The 11,867-nt window shown below is 39.9% G+C and overlaps 1 protein-coding gene across 1 annotated transcript in view; it reads right to left on the reverse strand.

Annotated features, from left to right (window-relative positions):
- The window catches only part of ulk4 (unc-51 like kinase 4), a 110,518-nt gene extending 98,957 nt beyond the window's left edge, over positions 1-11,561 (reverse strand). Inside the window, 17 exon segments of the mRNA XM_076988554.1 lie at positions 2,440-2,518; positions 2,987-3,033; positions 4,991-5,184; positions 5,310-5,370; positions 5,516-5,623; positions 5,936-6,002; positions 6,205-6,274; positions 7,169-7,266; positions 8,674-8,775; positions 9,160-9,235; positions 9,331-9,414; positions 9,617-9,718; positions 10,010-10,172; positions 10,421-10,560; positions 10,699-10,798; positions 10,969-11,139; positions 11,428-11,561. Coding sequence (XP_076844669.1) covers positions 2,440-2,518; positions 2,987-3,033; positions 4,991-5,184; positions 5,310-5,370; positions 5,516-5,623; positions 5,936-6,002; positions 6,205-6,274; positions 7,169-7,266; positions 8,674-8,775; positions 9,160-9,235; positions 9,331-9,414; positions 9,617-9,718; positions 10,010-10,172; positions 10,421-10,560; positions 10,699-10,798; positions 10,969-11,106 — 1,629 coding nt within the window. The 5' untranslated portion in view covers positions 11,107-11,139; positions 11,428-11,561.
- Positions 11,562-11,867: the final 306 nt, after the last annotated feature.

The raw sequence follows: 11,867 nt of genomic DNA on the forward strand, positions 1-11,867 counted from the left end.
CCCCGAGTTCAGATACAGAACCCAGGGTTGCCAACTCTCACGCATTGAGCGTGAGCCACACGCATTTGACAGTCTTCACACGCTCTCACGCCACACATCCGATTTCTCACGCCGGAAAAATTCTAGTTTATTTACCTCTGATCCACATCTATGATTCAATGAGTTACTAGTTCGCTCTGGCACCAACCACTGGCGATCGATCGATCGCGATATAATACTTAATTTGTGTCCATTTTACACCCCGCCCGGTAAAAATTTACGTTCGCCAACCCCCCATTTGATTGGTTGTGCTGCAGCTCATGCACACACACACACGTACAGAGTGTGGAAAAGCAGAGGACTGGTCTGCGTCAGAAGGACGGAAATGAAATTAATGGGGCGCACTTTATAAATATTAATATGCGTTTTAAAATTTAGATTTGGGGTAAAAAAAATCAAGTCTTTGCAAGTAAACAGGTTCAAGTCCAATTCAAGTCCCAAGTTATTGGTGTAAAAGTCCAAGTCAAGTCTAAGTCTCTGAATATTTTTTCAAGTCAAGTCAAAAGTCTTAATATTAATGACTCGAGTCTGACTCGAGTCCAAGTCATGTGACTCGAGTCCCCACCTCTGCATATTAGCATATGAAGTTCTAAACTTAGGTCAAATTCTGATATGGTGCATGTTCAGAGAAAAAAAACAATCAAACATCTAAGCGCCATGAAAAACACACTCCGCATCTTCAAGAGATGTAGAAGACTGGACATGGTAGAGATGTCAGGGTTCTTTAGATGGTGTAGTCAATTTATGTTTGTATCATTGGGCATAGTTTACTGTAGTAGCAGCAGTCATTAATACACCACTCAATTAGACTGCTCCTCCGGTATTTCTGGAGAACAAAAAGGGGTCTTATGGAAAATCAAATGCTACACCAGAGTGATGAACAGTGAGACATTTCTCCCCCTACTATTCCCCCATCCTGCAGTACACCTACGTGAAATGAATTCTTAGTGGCTTAACCTGTCATGCCAAATTATTAACCAAAACTTTTTTGCATATTCTGCTGTGCATGAGGAGTGAAAGCTGAAACAAGTCTACAGTTGCAGAGACATCACAGCTCTTCCTCTGGAGTGGAGCACCACACCCTCCACACATGATGGCACTGTGATTCTCTCCACCATCTTCACGTCATAAACCCCCTGACAGCCCAAACTTAATTTCTGAAAGCGTCCTCAGAGCAGCTTATGTCCAACCACAGGGACTTGGGAGCGTGGACAGGAAGCGTGCGAAAGCAGCACTGCTTTTCTCCCTCTGAACAAAGAGAAAACCTACAGACAGAAATCGCCATGACAGAAGCAGCCGCTCAGATGCGGGACCCCTGTAGAGAAGCTCACGCTCCCTGGCGTCTGCCATCACCGGCACGCTGTGCCTGAAATGGCGGGTGTCCGGAGCAGAACGCTCCCAGCCAGCACTGGTACGAGTAGAACGGAGAAGAAAGCGACGTGCGCGCGTGTCTGTTCTCTCAACGCTAAATCGTGCTAGACTGCGACAGCCGGCCATTTTGTAGCACGGTGCCCGCGCGGCTTGTGAAGGCACCATCGTGCTTTATTCAGGGACGGAGAGGTGGGCATGTCGGAATTCACAGCAAACCCATGTAAGCTCAGGATCAAGAGCCGGGGCATTCGGACTGACATCAAACAAAATGCTGTTTTTGAAACCATTAACCACAAATACCTGTGTGCAGCCCTAAGAGTTTGTTAATCCCTTTAGAAGCATGTTAGGGCAGGATGTCTGTCCTCACTGCACTGTAGGACAGTATGTGTTTTGGCAAATTCACCTTTGTCATATTAGATTTCATGTGTTCTGGAGTCAAAGGTATAACAAATGATTTGGGTTTTTCCAGTTTTCTTCTGAGTAGGGTATTTGGGACATATACGCTATAGAGATGTTACAGCGACACCTGCTGGTGCACCATTGATTTCACTATTGTAATGAATAAAGAAGCTGCAGCCCTGCGTCAGACTGGACAAAGAATTTACCATGTTGTTCAGAGGATAAAAATATCAGTCTCAATAGCTGCAATTTGGATTATTCTAAATAGCAGCACTTTTACAATTATACATTGTATTTTATGTTTTGATTGAAAAACACTGCTAATAAACTCTTACTGTGTTAAATACCATGAAAGCTATGAGGAATTACATTGAAAGGTACCTTCAGAAATTATTCAGAAATAATGTATCACAACTTGTATTATTAAGAAGCTTCTAAAGGGCCTAACCTAAGTGAAAGACGTATGTCTTAGGGTTGAGCATTGTAGGTTTGATGACCCCTACACAAGGAAAGGGTTACACCTGGTGTAGTTTATTAGATATTGTGTAATGACAAAGATGAAGATATATTAACAGACTACAACAAAATATGTGGACAGACACAGACTGAGGTGTGCCTAAACACACTCACCTCTATGACGGCTACATCCTCTCTGAGGTCTGTGGAATGAGAGGCCACGATGCCAATGACCCGCATCACCTTGGTCTTCCTGAAAGACAGATAATTGACACAAATGATGCATTATTACAAGCCCACGGTCTCACAAATATACACAAAACATGACAGCAACCTACTTTTTAGACTTTTGAGTGGCTTAAGCAGTGCCAGATAGTGCCAGATAAGAGACGTAAGTAACATGATCTTAGCAACCTCATGCACATGTACCACCATTTGCGAAGTCTTGTGGCCATACTTCACCAAGGCTGAGTGCTTTATGTATGACACAAACGTATGGCTTAGAAAATGGTGTAATTCAGGCAGTGGCCAGTGTGTCACAGGACTGACCCCTCTAACAGCAGGACTGGGGAACGTTAGTGCACAACACCCAGTGCTTTACTGGTCCACATTCAACACCTAAACTATATGAATTAACACTGGTATAACCACACTGTAAGCTGGCAAAGAAGTTATGTGACTAGCATCACATACATGGTTGTGTGTATGAGCTCATACTCACACGTCCCAGTTAGGCGCCTGTCGTAGCTGTTGGACCAACACTGGAAACTGAGACAGAAGGAGTGGGAGTCTTTCATGAATTCAGCAGATATTGGAAATAATGATTCATATATTATAAATTGGTCTTTTTGTCAGTGTTTTCCTGTAGTGTTGAGAGAGGGTGGACAGCACAGCCACATACCGCCCCCTGGTGGTCAGACCTTGTCATTTATAAAACTGCACAAGATGCATTTTTCTTTCAAAATGCCTCATCACACAATGCTCGTCACATATTAAAACATATAGAATTTTGTAACCATCATAGCAGCTATTCAATAATCACACAGTGAGATCAAAACCCTATAAAGTGTAGTAGGCAGTGATAATTTAAACATTTCCAATCAAAACAAAGAAAAAGGAAGCTACTTTTTCTACTTGTGCAGTGGAGAAAACCCCGTCTCTCAGAGACATGTATGTTTCTGACTGTACTGGAGGCTTGTTTTGCTTTGGTTAATCCCACACCTACACCTGGAGAACACAGCCATAACAGCCTTAATTCATAATTCAACATTAAGACACTGGAATACGTACACTGGGTGCAATGCAACCACAGTGGCATCACAGCTGGATCAAGCAACTTGGTGATCATTATTGTGTAAAACGTGCTAAAGAAAATTCTCCTGGTTATTCCTCTGATTTTTGCAATAATGAAACATCTGAGAAAATCTGTATATCTTTGATGATACCCCTGCTTAGAAAAATATATTACAATTTTTTTATTCTGTGAAATGTGTTACTTATTGCCACCTCAGCATTTAGTACTTTAGCACTCTTTGCCAAGCATGCAGCACTGAACTCTCTAATTCTAGGGGAACAGATCACAGGTTTACAGTGGAGGTAGTGGTCTGGGGACTGGGACGACCATAGCGAGATCACAATGGCCTCGTCACAGTCTGACTAAGGTCTTGGTACACTCAGGATTATCTCAATGAAAACATGCACTCCAGGTTTATTTTAGTTACTAGACTACCTGATAGATTCAGGGATGTAAATACTTTGACCAAGTCAATACCAAGAGTGATGCCATTTTAATGATACCAAATGTTTGGTTTTAAAAGGACTAACAAACCAATGAGTAGCAAAAAACAAAGTTCATTTTCTGAGGGGGCAAGGAGATGCTTCTTAGGGTAGCATAGAAATGTTTTTATTTAAAACATTGGGAGACTTGCATGTGGATAAACTTTGTTGCATCACTATGAGGGAGTTTACCAAGTTTATCTTCCAGCCCCAGGCATTAAGATTTTGACTTAAAATCTCCTGGTGCACGAAGGAGCCCAAAACGACATATATCTTGGTGTACATGTGAATGTTGGTTTTCAGGGTCTTTAAAAGCTTTTCCCTGGCATTTTTAGGATTCAGTGATGGACATGTTGTGCACTGCATTTCCTGTTGCCTTTCTATCAGATCAAGCTAGTCTGGCCATTCTCCTCTGACCTCTGACTTCAAGGTATTTTTGCCCAGATAACTGCTGTTTTATGGACCATTTTCTGTAAACCCTAGAGACTGTCATGCATTAAAATCCCAGCAGATCAGTAGTTTCTGAATCACCTAAATAACCCTTTCCCCCTCATTCTGATGCTGGGTTTGAAATTCAGCAGTCTTGAGCACGTCTGCATGCCTAAATGTACCGAGTTGCTGCCATGTAATTGGCTGATTAGATATTTGCATTAACAAGCAGTTGAACAGGTGCGCCTAATAAAATGGCCGGTGTTGGCAACATTAGCATTAACTGGTCTCAGGAGTCCAGAACGGTGCAGAATTGCACGAAATGTCCTCACACGACCTCAGTGACTGTTTGGACCTGGTGTGGAAAAAATGCTAAATACATTATTTAGACATCCAAGATGTCAGTAATTCTGGAAGGCACTGTATATCGTGCATGCAAAATGTTTTAGGCATTACAAAATGTCAAAAACTTAAAATACGTGATGTGTGTATTTTGGGTTCTCTGCGAGGGTAGGCTCACCAGTGGGGAGTGCATAATGCGAGTGGCCGTGTCTCTGTGTCCACAGACACAGCACAGATAGCAGAGAAGGTTGAGTTTAGCGCGTGGTGTTACAGAACCCCCAGAGCCGGCCCGGTCCGCTGAATCCAGGGCAGCGCAGAGCTGCTGCAGCAATGCTGACCACTCCTCCGAGCTCAGACATGCCAGACGTTCAGCTAGAACGGAGAATAAGATCCATTTATCTGATGTTACAAGATTAAGATGTAGGTCAACCCATGCACCCCATGGAAAATTCTGGAAAACACTGGAAAATTCTACATGTACAATAACTACAGTTTACCTGGATATGCCGATACACACAGTGTTTTGGGGTCAAATCTGACAGCAGCAGTTTTCTGAATCTGAGAACATAAATATATGGACAGTTGGAGAGTTTGTGCACCCATTTACGCACCCCAAACATTTATAACCTGAAAATCAAAACCAAATGTGCTGACAGACACATGACAAGAACATCGGAAAAACATCGGAAAAATGGAAGTTTACCTTGGGGTTGTCCATGATGGGAGTCACAGTCAGGTCTGAGTCGGTGTATATCAGCTCTTTAATACAAGCGCACCCATCACTCTGCAGGTCGTCCAATACACTGCTATCCTGAGCACATACACATTGTACACTTAAATTCCAAGAAGTTTTATGTCCCGTCATTAGGATTTACTAAAAGTTACACAGGTAAAGGATAGTCATTTTGGATATTTGAGGATCCCAGGAAATAATTCCTTGGTTCTCCAGTAGATGGTGGTGTGGTACTACAAAAACCACCAACAAGCAGCTATTGGAAGGACAGCAACAATGCATTGTACAGAGATGTCATTTGCTTCCTGATTTCTAACATACAACAGTTGGAGTGCTGTGTGTGTGTGTGTGTGTGTGTGTGTGTGTGTGTGTGTGTGTGTGTGTGCTTACTTGTGTATGGACGTCACTGCTTTCTGTCTCTTTAGCAGTGCTGCTAGCCCTTGGAGTTGGACATGAACTGTCATATCAAATATACAATAAAATATTTTAAAAAGGCAGTTCTGCGAATTTTAATAATTATTAAACACGGATGAACTTACAGTAGCAACAAAACAAGCCAAAATGTGAATATGGACATGAGGAAGACACATAGTCTTTTGCATTCTACCAATTACTGGTAAACATGTCAGTCAACATGCGGTTCACCTGAGAAAACGTACCTGAGGAGGAAAATAGACTCTCTGGCACCTGAGTCCAACACAGACTTGGGTCTAAACTCAGTCACATTATCTACATCACAGGAGACAAAACCACTCACCGGTAATTAAAACAAAGAGGGAAATTAGATACTGTTAAAAGCGAACACATCAAACCTATCAGTTTTAAATTTAAAGAATATTTAAAAAAATAAATATAGGAGATTCAGAGAATGACATCTGATCTAATGTGTTTTTGTGGTTCATGTTATATTTGTCTTTGAGACCCTGCCTGTGGTTTTAACCGTTGTACTGCCTAAGTGCTGTATAATTCCACAACATATGAACATGCGTGTGCACTCGTGTACTAATACGTGGACTCACAAAATACAGCAAGTAATCCTGCAGGATATGAACAATTATCTTGCAATTATTTGGCCACATACTGCAGCTGCACTACACAGTGTAATACTATAAAGCACTCTGGGGACTGTGACATGGCAAAGCATTTTATTTGTAAATGATTTACTTTTGTTGGATAATGTGAAAGCCATGATTCAACACCCACCCGCCAATTATGTGGAATGCCTGAAATTGGTCAGAATGGTCACAACACACAATAAAGCATTTTGTGGTTTGTTAGAAGACTCGCTTGCAAATTGCAGCTTTATGAGATATCAGTACTTTAAAAGGCCAATATTGTCATTACTATTAACAAATTATATGTTGTACTGTAACAGCAAGACAACATTAAAGAATATGAGACAGCTGTATTCGACACATGCTTGGAACTGTACACAAATAACTATAAATAGAAAAACCATGACTAATGTATGGAAGTGTGCAAGAATGCATTAACACAGTACAAACCTCAACACACAAGACACTGAATTGCACAACACATACACAGAGGTGTGTACACATACACTCAATGAAGCCATCAAGGACACTGGACAATACGTGTGGAATCTCATGCCTTGAACGTTACCTAATGTGAAGGATTTGGTCAGATGTGAGATAGCTTGAGAACCTGCTCCTCTATGGACCTCCAGTGCTGCCTGAGAAGACCCTGACGCCAGCTGAACACTGCCACACACACACACACACACACACAAAATATACCAGTACACTTCTTTATCTATATTCCATTTTCTAGGGTTGAACTATATTTCTTTTGCCAATGGATACTGCAATATTGATCTCCACAAAGCTGTTAATTTTCAATATGCAAATGAGCTCTGTAACACATCCTATTTCATGCTGGGTTCTGTCCAATCCTGATTATTCTGACCTGCAGATGAGCATTTCCATTACAGTGTTTTGATAAGTGACATTTATATGGTTTAATAAGTCATTTTGATTAAAAAAAAATGATTCTGGCCAATATCACACCAAAGCATCACACTATACTTTTTATATATTGAAATTTATAGCAATATATCCACAATATGTTACTTATCCCCATAATGTGAACCCTTAATTTGTGGAGATTAGTCAAAATGTGAAAAAGGCACAAAGATTGAAATATATGCAATTAACATATTCATGTGCAGTATGTACTTTTTAATGTTTTCAGAACATGTAAGGTCTGTGGTGTCTTCACTCCCTAATAACCCAATCAGAAACAGTTTAAAAAGCAGAGAGGCATTATGATAAGCCACCACGAAACCAGCCGTCGTCCTGTGGCCTGTGAGGGTCCTGCTGAGACAGAACACTGAAACAGCCTTTGTTATGGCCCACTCACAGCCACTGGTGCCAGTGCTGAAATAATCCTGATGCCAAAGCTCTACAGTACACAGGAGGCAGTTTATTTCCTCTGCAGATCTGGGTTCAATTATTAGACTGTTTCAATGCCCTCCCCCACATTTTCATTCATTCATTTTTTGATTCATTCTTTTTTTTTTTCATTTAATGCATAAGAACTCTGACCATGAAAAAGCTTCAGTCAGACTGGAGTCCATACAAAGCATCACTTGGAGACTGCATTCCTACAAAAATCTCAATAGATCATAACTATATAATCTTGTACACACCCTGACTACCTAGGTAATAATCAGGTATGTTTTAAGGAAAACGATATAAGGAAGTATATAAGGAAAACAAAAATGCATAAAAAATTAATAAATGCACGTAGTGGTGTTTCACATAGTTCAGGTAGCTCCCAAGTGGAGAAAGAAATATGTAAAAATATTGGAATGACCAATCAATATTTTACCAAATAAATTCAAATTATCTGAAAACAATACACCCAGGGTCTTGGCTGGGTCTTGTAGGTTCATTAAGAAATCACAATCTATAAATAGTTAGATAATTCCCAATAAATAAGAATGTAATGATTCCTTGAGGTTAAAAGTACAAAATGTCAAAGTGCATTGTAATTCCAGTGAGACCTTTATCATGGCTACCATACGGATGTTGTTCAGTGTTTTGGTATAAGAGACAAAGACATGTAAAGGAAGTACAGTGTTATACTGTTACAGCAAGTGAAATTACCTGGAGCTAAGAGCACCACCTTCAGCTCCACCCTCTAAAGATGCCTCCACTGAAAAAGCTCCTTTCCAAAAGGGGTGCAGCAACAACTGGTCCCAGCTTAACCTGCAAGAAAAAGACAAAACGACCAGTTAGTGTCCATCGCTAAAGCTTACAGATGTGGTGCTAATGCAAAGTGACAGACACAGTGTTACGGGAAGCCTGCATTCTTTACTATACGTCACTTCATGTTAGTGCAACAAAGATTTGGGTTTTTTTCTTTTTTACATGTTTAATTTGAGGGAGGCCAATGCAAAAAAATATATTTATATTTCTTAAGATTGCCTTCACTTATTATAAGACCCTAGGATACAAGATTAAAATGTTAAGAGAGGGCCATATTCAGTCATGGTCTAGTTGGGAATCGAACCCACAACTCTTCGGTCACAAGACCATTACTGCCCTGTATAATAGAGTACAAATAGAGTACAAGTATAAATGTCTGGATACCTATTTAGAGGGTCCTTCTGCAACAGACCCTGCAGCAGGCTGTTAAACTCTGGACTTGGTTGTGAACAAGTGTGACCTTTAAAAGCAATCACATGACCCTTTTACATTTTAATAAAAATATCTTAAATCAGCATTAAACAGAATATGACAATATATATGATGCTTGTAAACCTTTCTGCACCAGCGGTGGACAATCCTCATGTAAAATGAGATTGACCAAATCTGTAAAAGTCTCAGAGAAGAATGGTGGTTTTCCTGCAAATAAGAAAGCTGACATGAATTTGACTGATTTACTTCTTAACTATAACATTCAGCGCTGGCTATTCTATCAGTTAAGCATAGGAATAATCTTAGAATAAAACATTTGGAATAGACCATTAATTCATTAAAATAATACTTAATTTTCCATCTTCAAAAAATCTCTCTACGCAGAGTAGAAGATTAAAAATGTTCCAACCTGTGAACATCTGGTAGAGGATGCAGCCCAAGGCCCACAAATCACTGGAGGTGCTGGTGGCTTCCCCACGCAGCACCTCTGGAGCACAGTACAGAGGGGAGCCTGCAAACCACAGCACACAGCATGAGGACAACCTTCCTAGCCACACACCAACAAGCACATCTTATATCACCAATACCTTCACATTTTAGACATCCACTATTGTTTTGTAGCTTATGTTACATCATAACTAACAACTTGCTTTATTGTGAAAATTCATTAAGACATCTTTCAAACCTACTTGCAATTTACTAGCAAAAAGATCTACACTTTTTTATTTTTACACTTTTGGTGCTAGTTTTTGGCATATTGTACTCCATATCTAGGTGTGGTGTGTTGGTGGGACGTAATGACCTTGGGTTCGTTTCTTAATATCTTTTCTAGACATGGAGCTCTCTTTGCTGTCTCCACCTTCCTCTGACATTACAAGAGCAAAAAACTCCTCCAGGTTCTCCCCTTGTGCTTTAGCGAGGTGGAAATTAGAGAACTTCAGAGTACCTGGACCATCCAATAACACCTATAGGCAGACATACATGTTCAGTATATGTAAATCTGTAGGTAAGAGGACTATAATTAGCTAATTTTTAATACCTCACAAAAATGAAGACTGTTATTAGAATAACTTATTCAACACATCCCATCTATCTGGAATTACTGTACTGCCACAAAGAGGAAAATGTGAATTCTGTATATGGCATTACACAGACCAGACAATATTCTACAGTTCATATTGTGCTTCAGTGTTTTGGGTACATTATGATTTACCTTAGAAGGGGTGAGGTTAGAAAAGACTATGCCAGAGTCATGGATGTACTTAAGACCTTTAATTAAGTCCATGGCAAATTTTTGCACAACATTATCAGATAAGCATTCATCCTGGGAAATAACTGTCTCCAATGTTCCTCCTATAAAAATACATTAAAGGATTTTTTTAGTATTACACTTTTTTATACATTACATAAATTAAACTGTTTAACTTTTTTTTTTGCATATGAAAGAAAGCATTGCTGTCAGTTATGCACTCACTGTTTAACCAGACTTACCTGTGCACAACTCTGAAACCAGCCAGAGATGATTACTAGTTTCATACCACTCATAGAAGGAGACCACATTTTCATGCTTAATATCATGGGAAAGTCGAACCTGTTAAATGGGCGATATTATCAGACAGGCACAGTAACACAATACGTCCCTGCAGTCCATCAATAAAAGCAAACATAAACTGCAAAAAGACGAGAAACTCAGAAAGCTTACACATTCAGTCTTGGCCTGGTTTAAACTGGGCTTCAAGTAAGAGTTTCTAGCTTACTCACATGGTTGGTTAATTCTGGTCTCTTGGATTTCTCGCTACAGATAATTGCCACAAAATGTATAGTTCCTTTCCTCCTGCCCTTGTAAACCACAGACTTGCTTCCTCTTCCAATTTCTTCATACAATATGAAGTTCTCCATCTGTTAGATTATCTCCTGCCAGGGAAACGTTTCCTATTAATATAGGAAGGGGCTGAATGTTATTGTTAACATGTATACAGCATGACAACCTACCTACATATTTTTATTTTATATATCTACATACATAAACACAACTAAGAGGAGCCCTGGGGCCTCCTGACCCCACCAAGGCCTCTGGTGTCACTACACACTGCTAGCTTAGCCACGCTAGTTGGGTCACTTTTGTTGCTAGCGAGCTGCAAACAAAACAAGCTGTGAAAAAAAGAAACTGCCTTATTTTAAAGACAACGACGTGAGTGAAACGAAAAGAAAACTATTCACCGGTTTTTTCTCTCTCAAATGTGCCCTTTTCCCCATAAAGAGAGCGATACGTTAGACATTCAGTTTCTTAACTAGCTAGTTAGCTAGTTAACGTCCCTGATTCATGAACCGCGCAAGTAGTAACAACTGTCAAACGGAAACAAAGTCGGAGCCATTTATTTTCGATGCGGGGAGATCTAACGTAACACTAATTGTAGATAATACGTAAATACCCATTTTTTAAACATATTTTATATTTTTATTATGTATAAAATGAAAATATTAATAAATATGTTTAAAAAACGGACTGTTTTTTTGAAAAAAGTTTTTTTTTTTCTTTACAACATTAATGCACACCTACAATTGAGCCATTCTTCCGTTACTAGGATACAGCAGAGCACGCGGCTAACATTTTCTGTTCGGTTAGAGGGCGTGTCTTAAAGGTGGGAGGATTGTGTTTT

The sequence above is a fragment of the Brachyhypopomus gauderio genome, unplaced genomic scaffold (assembly GCF_052324685.1).
Source record: "Brachyhypopomus gauderio isolate BG-103 unplaced genomic scaffold, BGAUD_0.2 sc62, whole genome shotgun sequence".
NCBI lineage: Eukaryota > Metazoa > Chordata > Actinopteri > Gymnotiformes > Hypopomidae > Brachyhypopomus > Brachyhypopomus gauderio.